Genomic DNA, 20245 nt, shown 5'->3' with positions numbered 1-20245 from the left:
GAACCAGCACGGAGAGCTTAAAGGAGGAGGAGGAGGAGGAGGAAGAGGAGGAGGAGAGAGGTGATCTCCTCTCTGCTTTCTCCACGGTGGTCTGGAAAAGGCTCAGTCGACTAAATCGGGCGTGGCTAACTTCTCCTGGTCCCGCTCTGTTGTCTTTTCTTATCTCAAGCTACATGTATAAATATCTTTATATTACTAACGTGTTAAACGACTTCATGTGATGTGAAAAACCACCTGACTCTGCATCTCCGTGGAGCGTTTTAGCATCTTTCAGCTCATTGTTTTGGTTCAGACTCTCATCAGCAACAGGCTCCAGATAGACGTGGGAGTGATGAGTCCGATATGAACGCTAACGTCGCTTTAGCATTTGCTGGATGTATCAATATGTCGTTGCTAACACATTTGCTACAGCAACTTTTTTTCAGGTGACATATCAGGTGTTGTGTTCACTTCCTGCTACTTTTAAAACACCCGATAACTTGAACCTGAACGAAGGCGGCTGCTGCAAACATTCCCTCAGTGATTTTTAAAGACTGGAATTACTCCGACATCACGTCACTGATGGGGAACGTGTGAAGCTGAGCACATCACAGGCAGATGAGCGCTCCACCTGTTGATCCAGACTTTGCTGTTGTATTTCAGGGGGGCTCTGATCTCCAGAGGTTCCCTGAAGGCAGCGGGCTCTGCAAACACGAGCTGAACACTGGGAATCTCTCTCTCTCTGCCTTTGTTCCATCCGCCCGCACAAAAAAAATAAAAAATGAAGAAGAAGAAATTAATGAAAAATGAAAAGCAGGAGAACTGGGTATTCTAAATATCTGCCTAGCTTCCAGAGATGGTAACACTTGCATCATATTAGCTAACACTGAACATCGCATCACATAATAAGTTGTACAAAGAAGAAGAAGAAGAAAAAAAACTGTTTTCTCCTGATAATGACACGATGTTTGAACGTTGCAGCGTGTGACGGAGCTTTACTCTGAAACGTCCAGATTGTTGTTGCTTTAAGTGGCCACGACTGAATTCAAGCACCGATTTGAAAACGACTGTAAAACGAGAAAAAGACAAAAGTCCCGCTGAGATGAAAGTCGCTTAATACAAGATGAAGAAGAAGAATCATGGAGCTGCTGTGACATCATCATTTCTTACGGTGGTCGTTAAGATTTAAATGGTGCCAACACAAATCACTGAGGAGCTCCACTGGGCAACACGACACCACGTCCTAGATGAGGAGGAGAGGAAACAGGAGAGGAGAGGAAACAGGAAACAGGAAACAGGAGAGGAGAGGAAACAGGAAACAGGAGAGGAAATAGGAGAGGAGAGGAGGAAATGTGAAAAAGGGAGGAAATGGGAGGAGGAAAGAGAATACAAGGAAACCAGGGAAAGAAGAAGGGGGGGAGAGGAGGAAACAAGGAAATAAACAGGAAAGAGGAGGAAGAGGAAAGAAGAGAGGAGAAGAGGAGGGGACAAGGGAGGAAAGGAAAAAAGATGAGGAAACAAGAGTGGAGAGGATGAAAAGGAGGAATGGATGAAATGAGAAGGATTAAGCAAGGAAGGAGAGAAGAGGAGGAAACAGGAGCGGAGAGAAACAAGTGAATAAAGAAGAGGAGAGCAGGTGAAGGAGAGGGAAAGAAAAAGGAGAGGAGGAAAGAGAATATGAGGAAACAGGTGAAAGAAGGACGTAAAGTGAGAGGAGGGAGGAGGAATCAAGGAAGTGAAAAGGAACGAAGAGGAGGAAAGAAGATAAGAGAGGAGAAGAGGAGGACAAAAAAGATGAGGAAACAAGAGAGGACAGGAGAAGACAGAGGAGGGAAGGGAGGAGAGTGAAGAGTTGTCAAGTCAGCATTCAGAGAAACGTAATCATCCATAAATGATGATCTAAATCATTGATCTGAGCCTCAGACTGCGGCTCGTCTGTCAGGAGAGTCAGCGACTTCTTCTCCGGCCTATTAGTCGCACCTCAAAGCCGCGAGCCGGTGAGAGCGTTTCCCTTTCACTCGGTTCAGGCGGCGAATAATACGAGTCTTTGGCGCGTGACCCGGGTTGTATTGAGAGTGGCTCCGTGTCCATCTCCTCGCCGTACTCAAACAGGAAGTGTTCAGACCGACGGAGGTGGCTCACGTTACCGGTGTCAGCTCAGCGGGCCGAGTCGGGTTCACTGGGTCTCGGATATCACTGAGGCCGCAGAAACCAGAACCAGACCGAGGAACCTTAATAAAACATGAGCGCTGATTGGCCGGATAAGGCGCCTGCCGCGGTCACGTGATAGGGCCTCGGAAGGCAGGTGAGGTGACGGAGGAGCAGGAGCAGATTTGGTTCATGAGCTGCCATAGTTGTGGCATGTACGTGTTTTAAGGGCCTCACACACACACACACACACACACACACACACACACACACACACACACACACACAGAGAGAGAGAGAGAGAGAGAGAGAGAGTCCTCTGTCTGAGTGCTCAGTGCTGCGGATCGATGCAGGTCGAGTCGGTCAGGCCCGGGACGACTGCTCCAGTCAGTCTATCGAGTCCCGGTGGCGACAGCAGTGACAGAGCGGGTCAATGGTTAACGAGGGAGCGGCTCATGTGACGGTGCAGGAGCCGAAACCGGAGCCGGGGCCGGGGCCGGAGCCGGAGCCGGAGCCGGGGCCGGAGCCGGGGCCGGGGCCGGGGCCGGAGCCGGAGCCGGAGCCGGAGCCGGAGCCGGAGCCGGAGCCGGAGCCGGGGCCCTGCATCAGATCGAACAAGGACTTCTGCACCACTGTAGTTAATGCTTTTGGGTTTTGGGGGCGAAAAACTGTGAGAGTGTTTGTCTGTTATCTGAAATTGCATCACTCTCTCTCTCTCTCTCACACACTCACACACTCACACACACACACACACACACACACACACACACACACACACACACACACACACACACACACATTGAAATTCACGCAGAGCACAATAAGAGGCGTCTCAGTGCTGAGGTTTGTAGGAGGAGGAAACAGATGAAGTCAGAACAGCTGAATAATGTTTCCTTGCATTTATTAACATTTACCAGTGAGATGAAACAGGTTATTGTTGCCTCCCATAATAAAATGTTTAGATTCCAGTTAAAAGTTAAGACGAAGAAGGAAGTTATACTGTCTGAAGTATGACAGTAGTTACGACACGGCCTGGAATTATTTATCAGTAAATTATATTTTTTAACACTTCACACAATAATTCCTGATGAAACGATCAATTAAATTAATGTCATCTGGATCTGCATTAAAGGGACGGATGGAATAACAAATTAAAAATGATTCATTATTTTAATCTAATTCTAAAAACAGGTGTATAATATTTCATTTTAGAACAAACATATTCTGTATATGAAAACTACAGCAGTGACTTTTTAGAATTAAACTGAAACTTTTTAAATAACTTCCCAGGCTTTTTTTTGTTGAGAAAACTGAATCACTGTTTAATACTTTTGAAGACCTGTAAACACCGTGTTTGATCGAGCGCTCGCACCTCATGATAAATAACGACGTATCTTTACCTCGTCTTTGATCGCTGTTGTTTTCTGGCGCCTCCGGCTCTTCACTTTGAATAAAAACAAGGATTCATTTTTTACCGACATGCAGACGGCGTGTCGGTGTGTCTGCAGCTCCACAAACCAAACCCAGAACCCGAACTTCCACTTTCTAAAGCAAAGCAGTGACTCTGAATAACTGAATAACTGAAGAGGTGGAAATGAAATATATCAGCATGTTCATCTCTTCCGCTCTTCTCCCATCTGGTTTTTAGCTGCTCGGACAGATTTTAGAGACTAAATCAAACCGAACCTGTAGCTGTTTGACCAAAGTCTGATTTTGCAAAGTGTCGACTTGTATATGGACGTTTTTAAATCACTCTTTTCCCCGTCACTTTCCTTTCCTGCAAAAAAAAAGTTTATAGATAGTGACTAAGGAACTTTCTGTGCACTCACAGGTGGTTTCGTGGCGTCTCGTTTTTATTATAGTGTCTGTATTTGTGGTTATCTCGGTTGTCACTCATTGCATTATTATTGAACCTTTCAAACAATACAGTACACTGTCAGCAGCAGATCGTGGCTTGAACTGAATATGAACCAGTAATTTAAAGCCAGCGTGCCGCAAAATCCTTTCTTCTTTTATTCGGCAGATGCACAGATCCTCTTCTTTGTCTCTCTCCTCCACAATGCAGAGAAGAAGCAATCTGCCACGCTCCTATTTGTTGTCGTCTGTGCCTCCTCTGGGGTGACAGTGCAGCTTGATTATAGCTACGATGTCACGCTCTCCCGCCGCCTTCATCTTATTAGGACTTTTTCTCCTTATTCTTCTTTAAAAACCCGGGAGAGGCAAACAACTAAGAGGTGCAAAAACCAGGTCCCAGACTCTACCACCTGTTTATAAAACCACCCCCGTCTCTCTGACGTGCAGCTTCCTGCCTCCACTTCCAGGTTTGCTAACTTGGATCAGGTAGAAATGTCGGGGTTGTTTAACATGTCACACAATCTAGTTTCTGCTTCTCCTGCTGCCGCAGCTGGAAAAAGTTTGTAGTTTGAGACCCTGTTTTCCGCCACTGTCCACCTGTCCTCAGACTTTCCTCCATGTCCCACATCCACCTGCTCACCTGTCTCCTACTCTTCAATCACCTGATCGTCCCCGCCCACTCACGTCTCCCCTTTGCAGTAATGAGACAGGAGTAGATCTGTCTCTCTGGAAACGTAGAGAGATTCTGCGGGGGACTAGCATGCTAACGTGCTCCTGGCTGCATAGCGTATTAGCAGTTAGCTCATTGGCTGTGCCACTTCTAATCAAATATAAAATAACAAATAATCCAAGTGCAGTTAAATAAGTGGAATGAACCAAGTCCAGACAAACATCAAATAACATGAGGTCAAAATGTCGTCGCTCACACGGTTTAAAACTCACGCTGGTCCTCACAGAGATAGGCACACAAGAACACAGACACACACATAGATCCGCTCTTCCTCCATCCAACTGACCCCTGTATGACCCTCGGTTAAACCTACCCAGGTTGGAAGAGGCTCGGCCCTGTGCGGCTCTGTCCTGCAGCTCCTTGGCAATTTCTAGCTGGTGCTGGTGGTACTGAAGCGCCCTGTCCAGGTCCTGAGGATCACAGAGGCGATCGCCATTTATTTAATATGTTTGTTCATCACATTATCAACAACAGAACAGGCAGGATAACCAGGATAACCCGGAGTAGTTTAGTATTACAGTTAATCAGCCTCCTTCAAATGGTTTTATACCAACCTGCATGCACCGGGCGGCGTGCCCCAGCCCGGCATATGCCCTCATCTCGATGGCTCTGTCGGCCTGCTCCTGCGCCAGCTCCAGCACTCGTGTATGGTACGAAATGGCCTTGTCAAAGTCCCGTTGAGAGTGGTAGGCGCTGCCCAGGTTGCTGTACGCCCGCGCTTCCTCACGCCGGTTCTCCAAAGTCTGCCAAAGACACCGGTTACTCAGAAAATCACCTACATTGTGGCAGCAGGTACAAAATGACCTCCGATAAATCAGGACTCGACCACCGTTTGCAGTGAAAATATCTGTGTCACTCAAAGCGAGAGGGAACAGATTTTCTATTTAGAAAGATGGAGATGGAGCCAACACATATCCAACAGATGGCAACACTTCCAGCTGAAGTGACCTAAACTGTCAAAACAAAAAATGACTTTACAAGCGTTCAATAGTCGGAGGGATTTTTACTTTTTCTGGTACAAATTTAATTGTCAACAGATGGTCAATTTATATGTGAAGAGAGGAAACACAAAGAGATGCTGCTGGCTGCAGCGACGCTGGCCAGCCTGCAATATTGCACTTCATCCAAAAAGCAAATATAAAGAGCTGAACGAGCACAGATTACTGTCTCTCCCTGTGTTTGTTCCTGTTGCATTTGCATGAAGAGCTCCAGTGTGATGCCCCAAATATTTACAGGCTCAGTGTCCTCAACGCACTTTATATTGTTTGGGAAATGTGCAATAACTTGGTTATAAAAGGCTCCATTCATCAAGTGACAGATGTGCTAAAACACACACACACAACACACACACACACACACACACACACACACACACACACACAACAGCTCCAGACTGAAACATCCCGAGATGAAACTGCTGCTGCGGGGAAGAAGAAGAAGAAGAAGAAGAAGAAGAAGCCCTCCTGTTTGAATTCATAATAGTCCTGAAATACAATTTGCACATCTCTCTCCATAATAATCCAGAATTCAATTAGCGGATGTACCGGAGCTGATGGCTTTACACGGGATCAATCAATCCCCAACAACAGGAAGGAAGAAACCTTTCTGCCTCCGTGAGACACTGTGATGTTATAACGTCAAAACTACTGTGGAACTATCTGTCGAAGTCCCTTTTAATGTGCTTCCCCTCAGGTGGAGGATCATATACCTTCCTATAGGTTCGGATATTAAGATGATAAACTGAAGCATGAGGCTGGTGACACAGGCAGCCCACAGGTTCCCGCCGAAGACGTAAATCTTAAAAACGGCCTACGGTGCTCGGTGTGGGAGGTATGAAAATTTATTTGGGGCAAAGACCTAAATTGTAACAGCGAGGGAAGCGGAGGCACATTTACACATTATGAGATCATTCACAGGAGCCATTTCACAGCAGCAAGACGCCATAAAAATGTTGGAAATGTAATGTAGAGGCAGGTGCCTGTTTTTCCTTCTCCTTTCTGCAGAGAGGTTTCTGGAAAACTGGGCGGATGGCTCGAAAAAATCTTTCCCGGAATCTCCCCGACTTGTTGTCGACCGGGAGGCGGGTCAGAGTCACCACCAGGAACATCTTCAGGCTTCATCTCTGCAGCTGGAAATATCCCTCCCCACTTTTTATTTTACTATCACTGACTGGGTGAAGATGATGACTGACAACACCCTCTTCTTCTTCTTCTTCTTTCAGCTGATGATCGCTTGATTAAATTATCACAGAGGAGAATTCAACCAGGTCTGGCAACATTTCATGAATTATAATAAAGCTGCAAGGGGAGGAAGATTATTATTTTATTCAAGACCTTCATAGAAGAGGATATTTGGGTTCTATTTAGCAGTAGTATGAACTTTTATTAATCCAAAATTATAAATAGCTCATAAATATAGTTTTAATTTTTACAATAGATTAATAATTTCCTAAAACAGCTGGTCACTGAAGTTTGTATCAAACATTACTCAGACTGGAGGAAAGGGAGCATTTGTTGGGGACTATTTCCAGCGGCGGATTAATCCAAATGTGGTGCTGTAGTGAGCATTTGCAGCAGCAGGACGGTGTGTGAGTCAAAATAAATTATAGTGTGTGTGTGTGTGTGTGTGTGTGTGTTCATGGTGATGAAGGAACGTGTCACCCAGAGCAACAGTGAGAGTCACTGATGTGTTTTAATGGTTTCTGGAAACGAAGGCGCTCTGTGGCTGAGAGGAGGCGGATCTATCAGGCTGCAGTTACACACACACAGTGGAGATGTTCATTGTTAGTTTCGGTCTTAACACAAGTGAAAACAACGTCTTTTCTACCTTTGCGATATCCAGGTGCTGTTCGTGACACTGAACGGCGTTGGTGAAGTCTCCCAGCGCCGTGTAGACGGCGCCCATGTTGCCGAGCTGCCGGGCCTCAGAGAGCTGGCACTGGGTTTGTCTCGCCAACAGCACACACTGTTTGTGGCTGGCCAGCGCGTTGGGGTAGTCGCCGATGGCTGTGTACACGTGGCCCAGACTGCTGAGGGCGTCGGACGCCGCCTGGAATCACACACACGTCACACACACGGGTTAACAACAGGCGAGGAAAGGGTTAACACAATGGACACACACATGTATTAAATGTAAATTGCTGCATTATTTATGCAGCATTTATAACCCTCGTTAGAACTAATGACCTTACACTTAATAACAAATAAAGTTTTTACATCTTTACTAAAAAAGTTGATGGAACTGAAATTGTGAATACATACATAATATATATATATATGTATATATTTTAATTTAAAGAGAATTAAACAGAACTGACTGTTACTATCTATATAATTAACTACTTCCTCACATGCATCTAAATCTAACACTGTAATATCACATTGCTAAGTTGCTAACAGCTTCATGTGTCGATGAGCCCTGGTCTTATAATGTGGGTTATTTACAATGTGCCAGTTTTTAGTTATTTATTTATGTTTTCATTTTGCTTTATAATCTATATTTGGAAAATGACACGGTTTTTCATGTTTTTTATATTTATATTTTTGAAATTCTTATAGCGTGAACGTTTGGAATAAAACAAAACGTTTATATTTTGCACATTTTCCACAGATGTCAGATTATTTATGACATAATGGTGATGAAAGCTGACTGGAGGGGCCCCCTGGCAATTTCTCCGTCCGGGGCCCCGGCAGACTCTGGAGTCGTCGCTGTCAGTAGCTGCTAAACGCTCCTGTGTGTTCAGTCGGTCTCAGACGGCATGTGGTTTTGGAGCTGAGCAGGTAGTGTGCGGCGGGTTTATCAGACGTGTTTTTATGTTTGCTGGAAACAGCTGCCTGCTGCCGGTGACACAGCTGCTGACAGCTGGAAGACTGAGACAAAACAGTAAAGTTGTGGGCCGTAAAACCACAACTGTGAGGCGAGAGGCGAGAGGCGCTGCGCAGAGCTGCAGAGCCGGGGCGACAAGTCTTTGTGGATTTTGTCGACAGAGTTCACGTTACACGCCGTAATTTTAAACATTCGTCACGTAAAAGTCTGGAGTGGCGCAGCTTTAACGTTCCCTCACAGACTAGAGGAAAGACACTGACCAGAACTACTGTGTAAGTTTTTCCACTGTTGCTGCTTCAAGATCTTTTATAGTGTGGAACAGAAAACAACAAAACCACCACGTGCCTCTGTTTTACTGAGCAGCTGAAACTATTTTGTTGTCACCAGATTTTCTGTCACTCTGCTGCTGCTGAGTCCCTGAGTTGTGGTGGGTGTCACCTGGATGTTTTTTTTGTAGAGTTTTAGTTTTTCCACACATGTAGTGTGGCTAGGAGGCTAACACCAGCAACAGGCAGTTTAAAGAGAAACTCGACACCTGGCCGAGCAGCAGCGTTTCACTCATGGGTGTGGTCTGAAACGTGCTCTAAACCACACCCCAACAGTGATGTCATCGGGTCCTGGAATACACCTGAACATCAGGAACAGCTGCTCGACTGCTGTCTGCTGGTCAGCAGGAAGTGGACAGCACTGTGAGAGCGGTGAAACACAACAATAAACAGATAAACAACGAGCTGAAACTCTCCGTGAAGCTCCGTGAAGCCGCGGGGAGCTGCAGGTTAAAAATCCACCCTGACCCCGACACTCATATCAGCGACGGTGTTCAGAGAGGAAAAGAAAAAGGGAGGAGACATGGCTTCATCCCGTCCCTAATGGAAATCACACCCCTGGACGACACGCACATACTGGAGGCTACAGGGGTGAAAGCTAATCTTTCACATCCTATTAGACCCCGCAGAGAGAGTCTCACCCTCTGCCTGCACCACACCTGCTCTGCATCTCACACACACACACACACACACACACACACACACACACACACACACACACACAAGACACTTTTATTGCACTCTGAGCTGTCTGATGATTTCGAGCACCCACTTTTCCTGTTAATTACTGGCCTTCTTCCCGTATAATACCATGCAAATCACGATGTGCATGACAACGGGGGGCGTGAACTCACACCCCCACACCCACACACACCCCCCCACACCCACACACACACACACACACACACGCACACACACACCAAAACATACAGATCGTGTCAGTTCCCTCTCGTCCGCTGCTCTGATTAGAGAGCGAGAGAAACGAGGAATAGTTGTTGCTTGGCCTCAGTAATTGGAAACCTGCCCACTCATTTGCTAACTAATCTTAAGGTTATTGGTATTGATCAGCGCTCTCCGTCAGAGGAGTCATGGGAAATATTCCAGAGGAACCGTTTCTTTCAAATTAAGCAGAAAAAATGAAGGTGAGAGCGACACGGTCGGCCATTCATCACTGTGTCACTGTCAGCTGTTATCACCTAAACCACCTGTCAGTTCCCACAGGTCATATTTAAAACAAACTTCACTGTATCGCTGCAACTAATGAGTATTTTCTTCACGAGTAGATTGTCTATAAAGTGAAAATGCCTGTTAAATATAGCTTGTTCTGTTTGATCAACAGCCCAGAACCCAAACATACTGAGTTTATCATCACGTATTAAATCCTCATGTGACGAGATAAAACATGAACATTTTCAGCATTTTTGGTTGAAAAATTGCTAAAAATAACTCACCAGTAATGAAAATATCACTGATAATCTATTAATCGTTCAGTTATATTAAATATAACAGTTAGCTGGAATCTAATAAATGTATTTTATTGGATCATCGGTCCTGCAGCCGACACATAAGCATGTTTATCCTGACACAGATCTGTTGGAGGACGACGCTTCAGTGCACATTTCCCCCGCGGCGTTTCAGCTCCGTCTTCCCCAGAATTCACTGCTGCAGCAGAATTCTGCATTTTATTTATTGTTTATTAATTGACTGTAAAGTTTCTAGTAAAAGGTTGGAAACGTGAAAGAACGGCCGCAGCGTCTGAGCTTGTTCCAGACACATTCAGTCTCTGTGTTGGCGAGGAGGTCAGTCTGACCCCCCCCCCCCCCCCCGACAGTCTGCATACACACTGCGGTTTCCTCTGCAGGAAAACATGGCCCCGGTGATAATGACTCTAATCTGCAGAACACAGCTGACTGTATCTGCGAGCGCGGTGTGATGTCATCATCAATACAGCCCGTCCTGAGCTTCAGACTCTCACTGCAAGAACGATCTGCTTGATGCAATCACAGTGACGACTGAGCCAGAGCCTGTCTCAACCCAAACAGCAGTCACACACACACAAACACACACACACACACACACACACACACACACACACACTCAAACTCTAAAGTTAAAATATGAATTTGACCTTTCAAAGCAAACAGCGAGGGGACGGAGAGAAAAAAAGAATAAGCCGGGGACGATAATGAAATGTTTGCAAGTTTAAAGAACGGGAGAGAGAAGAGGAGAAGGAGGTGTGAATTATTAAAGAGCGGTGATCAGCATGTTCTTCACTCATTTATATCCCACAATGCACTCTCTCTCTCTCTCTCTCTCTCTCTCTCTCTCTCTTTCTTGGATTCAGCGTGTTGTTAAACTGAAACATAAGAGTCAGCCTTTAATTTTCAGACCTCGACAAACAAAGACGATAATAACAACAATAATAATGAAAAGAAAAACTAATTAAATCATTTTCTTTTGAAAATAAATTGGACATGAATACGTATGACTGACTCTGATCTATTATAGAGGAGCGCCACACGCGACATGCAGCGTGTGGAAAACATGACGGACGTCTCTGTTTGTATCGTGTTCGTGTGATGAAGGCTCCAGCCTCCTCATCGTCGCTCCACACAGGTCGGATGTTTCAATGAGGTTAAAGTCACACGAATTTCTTTTGATTCTTATTTTATGTGCAAATGAATGACACTTAATAAAACGTCCTCAGCCTTTCAAATCCCTGTGGAGCTTTTTTCTTGCAAACAAACAAAAGTTATGATTACAACCAGTATTTAACGTACAAACATGCTTTACATGAACTGATGAACTGAATGCATTTCCATCCTCACGAAACGTCTGTGAGCTGATTGTTGAATCGTCTGAAATCCTGCTGTTTACATCCGTGTTCAGCGTAGCACGTGGTCCAGGATGTTTTTACTGGAGAAGATCTGAACATTTGCACTGAGATTCTGTCATGAACACACGACACTTTGCTGCACTACATGGAGCCTCGAGCTGCAACAGTTAGTCGATTTATTGATTAGTTTATTGACAGAAAAATAATCTGCTATTCTGATGGTTTTTTCATTCTTTGTCATTTTTCCACTCTCTCTGGTGTCGGTTTCTCAGTGGTGAAGATTTACTGCGTTTCTATCTCAATTTACCCGAATAATTTACATAAATAAACTGCTTATCTTTTGGTTTTGGGGGGCTGCTGTTTAAATAAAACAAACTGCTTGAATCCATTTCTTTGGGCTGTGTGAAACTCTCACGGGCATTTCCTCTTATTTTCTGACATTTTGTAGACAAAATAATCAAGAAACTTTTCTGCAGATGAATCTATAACGTAAATAATCGATAGTTGCAGCCTTAGTGAAGAACAACGCAGCCTCTGGACAGGAAACATCATGATCCTTTAAACCAGAGCCTTAATGAGAGCTAATAACGGTCACTGGAAACAGCCCGGCTGACCTTTAGTGGAATTTACCACTTGTGATTAACATCAGGACGCGCTGGACTTTTTCATTTCTGTCCGTGTGTGATCGGGCTTTAAGACGGCGCACAGCCACTGTAATCCCAATTCCCAGCAAAGTGATGAGTGTAAACACATAAAGTCCAGTTGACACATCTCCGCGGCGGACTTCTGGGCAGGAGAGGGAGGTTTAATAAATGACGGCGAGGCCTCTGTGTGTGTGTACAGTCAACCGGCCAGACAAGTGTTTGATTTCCCTCAAGGACACAATGTTTCCCCTCCACGAGAAAACACACAGAAAATCCAATCATGTTGTGTCTGGGACTCTCAGCCAGTAGACACTGTGTGTGTATTGTTTATGTCTGTCTTCATATATATATATATATATATATATATATATATATATATATATACATATATATGCATATGTGAAAAAGACCCTTGTCAATCTGCACTGGAAGGAAATCAAAGCACAATATTATCCAGCTGACATCACACTGTTGTGGAGGTGTGGCTGAAACCTTGAGAATGAAAAGGTGCAGGAAGGAAAAGGTAAATCTCCAGATCTAATGCATGAGAATAGAAGCAGAGAGGTGAATAGAGACAGAGAGAGATTAGAGGTGGCACAGCTTTCCTCTGTGAGCTGCTGCGCTTGATAAACCGGTCAGGAGAGGTGCAGGAGGTCTGGGAGAAGCGACGCTCAATCACCCAGAAAAAAAATAAAGGAGAAAAGTGTGTTTTTCACCTTCGCTTTGGGATAAAGGAAGAAATGAGTTCTCCTGCTGTGTCAGGAGGAAACCACAGACCTGAGTTAACTTGCTTAATGTTGGTCCGACTCTGAGAGAGCTGAAGTCTGTGTCGGTGCAGATACAGATGTGATGCAGAGGTGACGAGGAACACAAGGACAGAGAGAGAGAGAGAGAGAGAGAGAGGATTCAAAGGCACTGAGCAGCAGTAAGTACCTGTCCCAGCTGCAACATTAAAACATGAATAATTAAAGTATAATCCAATAATATAATATAAATTATTCTGAAGTGGACCACTCTGTATAATGAGTCCTTTTCCTTTTGGTACTTTAAGTGATGCTCATACGTTTGTACTTTCAGTTGATGTGGATTCTGTTCCCTTTGGACAGAACCAGGCTGTTTCCCCCTGTTTCCAGTCTTTATGCTATGCTAAGCTAAGCTAAGCTAAGCTAAGGCAAGCTAGGCTAACCTTATATTAAACAAACAGACATGAAAATGGAATTAGTTTTCTCAACTGAACTATTCCTCTAAATTCTCTGAAAAACGATTAATTGATTAGTCGATCAACAGAAAATCAATCAGAGACTAATTTAATAATCGATTGATTGTTTCTTCTGGAACGTCTCATTCTCGCAAACACGATATCTCAGTGACGCCTTGAGGGAACAAATTTTGGCGCAAACATTAATTTTGACTCAAGGATGAACTGATTAGAATTTGGTGGTCAAAGGTCAAAGGTCAAGGTCACTGTGACCTCACAAAACACATTTCCGTACATAACTCAAGAATTCATATGTTAATTATAACGTGTAACAGGATAATATGATGAAGGGATGACATTTTATATCCAAAAAGGTCAAAGGTCAACTTCACTGTGACATCATAATGTTCCGCAGAAACACCTCTGGTCATTATCCAACGCTGTAACTGGGATTTTATTTCAATATATTCTGACATTTTACAGCCAGAATGATCAACAAAACAACTGGCACAATAACTGATAATGAACAATTAAAAACGGAGCAACTAATGAGTACATCCCTGAATCTGGGGATTACAGTCAGAGACTCTCGTTTGGTCTGACCAACAGAGACAATCAGTTTACAGTCATATAAAACACTTTTTAGCAGGTAGTTGTCCTGGACTGGATTATATAGTAAAGGTACTGCCTCTCTTTGCGTTCGCCCCTGTCGGGTAAATATCAGCTCTCTGCGGGCGGTCGTCTTTGTTTGGAGGCATGCTGTCTGGGAAACGCTCGCACACGCCACAAACAAACACATATACCGCGGCAAAGCAAACACACGGCGGGAGATATGGATTTCTGTTGATGGCTGTGTTCGAGTCGCCTTCGGCTGTGCACCTGTGGAGGAGAAGTTCAATAATCGTTTGTCAACAGCACACACACACACACACACACACACACACACACACACACACACACACACACACACACACTCGACTGTCTTTACAGCTCCCAGCACACGAGAAACAGCTCAGGTAGAGACACCGCCCCGTCTGTCTGGGTTCGACCCCGAGCTTCTGTGATGAAACTACTCTGTGTGCACGCAAAATGAACGTGACAGAACAGGGAGCTGGTTAGACGCTTTAACTGAGTGACAACACACACACACACACACACACACACACACACACACACACACACACACACACACACGAACATAGAGACCCATTGACAAGAACTCATCCAGACGCACTGTGTTCCTGTTTCACTGCTTTCATTAAAACAAACCTGCTCAAACCCTCATCTGTCTTTCTGACAGCTGTTCAATCGGCCTCTCTAGATCCAGGATGCAATCACATGCTATCAAGTGACTCTCTGTGTGTGTGTGTGTGTGTGTGTGTGTGTGAGGGTCCAGGGGAGGCTACAAGAACAGTACAGTGGCCATAGCACAGATAATAATAAAACTGTGTATTAATTAAAATGCATCTTATTGAGTTTACAACTGGGAGGAGAAATAATCAGCCCAGCTGTTCGGACACATTAGATACTGAGAATATAATAGGATTATTATCTAAAGGAGAGGTGAAGAGAAAACGTCAAGCTGCAGTTTAAGTTCATTTTATTCATGTAAGACTTTATCAGCAGGAGGAGACGCAGATACGATCGTACACTGTTTGTACCGAGGGGCCGCGGTGGGGATTTTCTTATCTGAACTCCTTCTACTCTCACAGGAAAACACTGAGCTGTATTATGATATGATATTATATGTTTCGTAGATCATCGATTTTGATATTATTTTCTTATTTTCTCGCAGCTTCAATAGGTTTAAAAATGTTACCACAGAATGTAGATAATGTAAATGTGAAACTGCATTAAAAACTGAATCAAATCTTGATGAACATTACGACGTCACAGTGAAGTTGACCTTTGACCTTTTGGATATAAAATGCCAACACTTCACTATCTTATCCTGTTAGACGTTTGTGTTAAACTGCGTCACAATTAGTTTGCGAATTCTTGCGTCACGGCCCAAAACGTGTTTAGTGAGGTCACGGTGACCTTTAACCTTTGACCTTTGGCCACCAAATTCTAATCGGTTCATCCTCGAGTCTGAGTGAACGTTTGTGCACATTTTGAAAAAGTTCCCTCATGCCGTTACTGAGATATCATGTTCATGAGAAAGGGACGGAAGGACGGATTTAGCTTTTAATATCATGATATTAAACATGTAATGAGCCGATATAAATATCACGTAAATGGGATCGTGGTACAGTTTGGGCCCCATCATTTACATAATGATATTACAACAGAGTAACAGCTGTAACACATTGTTGACAAAGACTGTAGATGAATAAACACATAAAATGTGAGTATATCTGTGTGTTATAAACCATGTAATGATGTTTATATACTGTTTATAAATACTAATGAGACCTAGAGTCACATGTTCATTCTGTGAGATTTGACAAAGTGCGTCTCAAACCAGTTCCACTGAGCGCACGAGGCCCAAACACACGGTCCAGACTGACCCGACAACAGACCCGCGTCCTGGTCCGCAGAAGTCGCAGACAGACACAGTGTGAACAAACTGAAACTCCGCGCAAATAGATTTCATATGTGCCAGAGTCGAGAGATTAAATCAAATATTAAACCCAGTGAGACATAATTGGATGTGCCATGACACGATGTTGTATATTCACACTGCATCACAAGTTGGCAGAGTTAAGAAAGCAGCACACACACACACACACACACACACGTACACAAATGAAAACACTCACACGCATATGGAAGCAGTTAACCGAAGGTAAACACACACAAACAACCTGACAGCTCGACTCTGTGTTTTGAGACATAAAGGGGCCAAAGTCTAATCTGTAACAGCATCTAATTAACTACGGTGCTCACAACTGTCCAAAGTGTTTCAGAGGAAAGTTTAGCTGAGGCCCGAGGAGAAAAGAGAAACTGCCGCGGAGGAAGAGAGAGAGAGAGAGAGAGAGAGAGAGAGAGAGAGAGAGAGAGAGAGCGAGTGGAGGAGCCAATCTGAGGTTTGGTTGCTGCAGTTGTTTGGGTTGTGATGTCTAGTTATCAGACAAGTTTCATAAACAAAGAAGACCCAGGATGTAGCGTGTTCATGCTGCTGTAAAGTCTCAGCAGATTCAGTTTCTTCACTTAAAGCTCCTCCAGTGTAAAGGTCTGTGTCCATGTGTAGTGTGATTATAGATCAGCTCTAGCTTCTATATTAATACTGTGAAAGTATCAAAGCCTCAGTCCACAGAGAAATGCACACAGCCTGTATTCAGAAACTGAGCCTTAAAACCAGCCGTCAGGACTTCGGGAACTTTGTGATGTCACAACAAAGCAGTCACCAAGCCCCGCCCACCTGGACCCACCATCCAACCCTTTACAGGATTTGGTTTCTCTGAGTGTTTTTACCTGAAATCTGCTACAAGTCTACCCCAGCAAAAATCCTCTTTATATTTCTCCAGTAAAAACCAAATGTAAAAAAGAGCTTTCCCTCTAAAATCGTGACTCATATCACAATCAGAATATCTGTCAAAATAATCTCAATGATTTTTTCCCCCCGTATCGTTCAGCCCTGGCACACGCTGCACCGACATCAGGCTGTTCTCTCTAACTCTGTAACTTCAGAAGAAAAACACAATGAAACCAGGAGCCTGAGCAGGTGGAGGGCTTTGTACTTGAACCCAGACTGAGTGCACATCTGTACACATGTATTATTTACATGAATAATCAGCATGCAGACGTACCTCTCTGTCCTTCAGCTTCATGGCCAGAACCAGCTGGTTTCTGTGGTTGGCCAGCGCCTCTCTGTAGCTGCCTTTGGAGAAGAGGGCAGAGCCGAGGTTCCCGTGGGCGCGGCATTCACCTGACTGGTCACCTGTGGAGGAGAGGAACACGGCGAGATGTTCACTACGGCTGCTTCATTTCTTCACCCGTCACTCCTTCACTCCGCAGCTCCCTCCCCTGCCGTACCTAAAGTCTTGGTCACCTCCAGGTCCTGCTGCATGTAGGCCATACTCTTCTCAGCGTTGCCTAGAGACCAGTAGGCGGAGCTCAGGGCCGAGAACACGGATCCACGCAGCTTCAGAGAGCACGTGCCGATCTTCAGCCCCGCCTCCAGCACCACGACGGAGGCTCCGTGGAAACCGTGGGTCAGCAGCTCCTGACCGATGACGGACACGACCACGAACGGGCTCTTGTCCAGCTTCATCTTCTGCAGCTGCTGGTAGGTCGGCTCAAGGGAGTCTGAGGAGGTGAAACACACACACACACACACACACACACACACACACACACACACACACACACACACACACACACACACACACACACACACACACACAGAGACATGCTTACAGGCGACGTCAGGAATGGGAATCAATCATCGTTTTTATTGGGAGGCAGAACGACACAAACAGTATTCAGTGACTCAAGATGTTTCCTCAGGGAGGTTATGTTCTCACCTGCGTCTGTTTGTTCGTCAGCTGGATTATACGAGAAGCACTGAGCCGACTGGCACCGAACTTATCGGAGAGATGAATCACGGGTCAGGAAAGAACCCATTAAATTTTGGGGCAGATCCGAATCATTTACTTTGAATTAGGAATGTTTTTCTCCTCTGACGTCTGGTGTTTGTCGTCTGACATCGGCCTTGGTGGAGCTCTGAGTGTCTCAGGCTACAAACATTTTCTTTGTTGGGGCTGAATAAAACTTACTGATTCAGGTAATACTTTTATTTTGTTATTAAACATCTGAATATATTGTGTTTTGAAACATGAGGGTGAAACCAGCTGCTAACTAATTAGCTTCATGTTTAACTGACATCGATCTTCTCATTTCACTCTCAGCATGAAAGCAAATAAAATTTTACTAAAATTCAAAACTTTTCCTTAAAGAAGAAACATTATATTTGCATTTTCAACATTTTTAGTTGCATGTTTTATTTTTATGGTCATTTATATTTTTATGTAAATGTGTCTGTGCGTTAGGAGTAAATGTTTTGTTTACTTTACGTCGATCTTCTCTATAAATGGATCGTTGTGTTGGACGTACGATCACAAAGAAATCAATGAAAATACAAACAAAAGTCAACATTACAGCTGCTGTAAAATCAGCATCAGTCTGTAATTACACTGGAAACAGCAGCGCCACTGTATTAATGTAGATACATTTACTGAATTTAGGCATTTCCTGTTTAAATAGTTCGTCTGAACGTTGTCACAAACTCACATCCAGCTTTCGTCTGACGTGTGTAACAGTGTAGAAATGGACTGTGTGTGTGTTAATGCCTCTGTCACTCACAATAACACACACACATGTTACACACACAAAGGATTTTGTTTAATATTCAAATAATATTCTTTTTGAGAATATTTACTGCACGGTTTTGTTGGAGGGAGTGAAATGATTTCATCACGACACATCATGAAAAAATGTTGATGAGTGAGTGTTTTTATGATTCATTTTAACAGAGGTCACAGTTAAACTCAGATCCCAGTGGAACTGCTCAGTTTGCATGTGGAGCTGCGGAGGGAAAAGGACCGAGACACGCTGTTGTGAAACTCCCAGAGAAGAGCCGCGACGCGAGAGTGTGAAAAGCAACCGAACGCCGCCCGGAGACATTAAACTGAGCTTGTGGACTGAGGTGGGGCGCCAGGTTTGTATCGTTGCAGTGTGTCTCACAGGCCGGGGAAACATATATTCTCACGTACTTGATTTATTTGAGCAGACAGCAAATTATCAGCGAGGAAACCGGAGAGACACAGAGAGGCCTGAAACCACAGAAGAAGAATAAAACAGGCCCCCGCTGACTGAAACTGAAGTTTATGTCAGTGAACATATAAAGGTCCTGACCAACAGCGGAGGTTCGTAAATATCTCAACAACTATGGGATGGACTGGTATCAAATTTTGTCCAGACATTCATGGTCCCCTGAAGAGAAATCCTGCTGACTTTATGATCCCCTGACTTTTCCTCTAGCGCCCCCAGCAGGTCAAAGGTCGCTCCAGTTGCAAAAAAACGGCTGTGGCGTTTAAATGAAGAAGTTAACAGAACAACAGCTGCTAGAGAAGGCGACGAGGTCGGTAACACATGTCACTCACGTTGCTTTCGCCACTGTCATCGAGGCTGATGAGACCCAATCAGAGAGCGACAGTCGGTGTCTACGTCAGACTCAAACTGCGTTTCCAAACGTCTGTTTTTGGGGCTGGAAACTGTGCAGCGGTGCGGAGAGTAAACTTAGCAAAACAGATGCGTTTTCAAAGTAAAGCGTAGTCGTGAGGATGCAGCCTGAGATTAATGGTGAAGCTAAACTTTGAGACTCTTTCTAGCATCAATATTAGAGCTATAGGAGCTATACATTGTGAAATAGCAGCTGTGTTCCCAAGCTTGTTGATGTATTGCAAGACACAGCGGTAGAAATGGCGAGGGAGGGAAAATTCAGACAAACTGCATAATATATTCTTAACGTGTCTCAACACATATTCATTTGGATTTGTCAGAACAAACGATTGAAGTTGGATTTTTCCAGTTTTCATGCCAGGCATTATTGCTTAACTCGACATAATGGAAAACAACTGCAGCCGTGATCCTGATCTAAAACCGTATAATAACTTACAATGCTGCTCCCAGGGAAACCTGTTGGTATGGAGACGGAGCATGCTGTTGTTGCACCATCGGTAAATCATTTCTGGGTGATTG

General features: G+C 44.3%; 1 protein-coding gene across 3 annotated transcripts in view; it reads right to left on the bottom strand.

Annotated features, from left to right (window-relative positions):
* The window catches only part of ttc28 (tetratricopeptide repeat domain 28), a 108360-nt gene that overhangs the window by 24214 nt on the left and 63901 nt on the right, over nt 1-20245 (bottom strand). For all 3 annotated transcript variants that reach the window (XM_056403631.1, XM_056403632.1, XM_056403633.1), the window contains 5 exons: nt 17519-17791; nt 17293-17423; nt 7538-7759; nt 5266-5454; nt 5025-5121 (listed from right to left, as the gene is read on the bottom strand). In XM_056403631.1, the coding sequence (XP_056259606.1) occupies nt 5025-5121; nt 5266-5454; nt 7538-7759; nt 17293-17423; nt 17519-17791 (912 nt within the window). The remainder of the gene's footprint in view (nt 1-5024; nt 5122-5265; nt 5455-7537; nt 7760-17292; nt 17424-17518; nt 17792-20245) is intronic.

This window comes from Seriola aureovittata, chromosome 18 (assembly GCF_021018895.1).
Source record: "Seriola aureovittata isolate HTS-2021-v1 ecotype China chromosome 18, ASM2101889v1, whole genome shotgun sequence".
Lineage (NCBI taxonomy): Eukaryota > Metazoa > Chordata > Actinopteri > Carangiformes > Carangidae > Seriola > Seriola aureovittata.
This window is presented reverse-complemented; position numbering and strand designations above follow the sequence as displayed.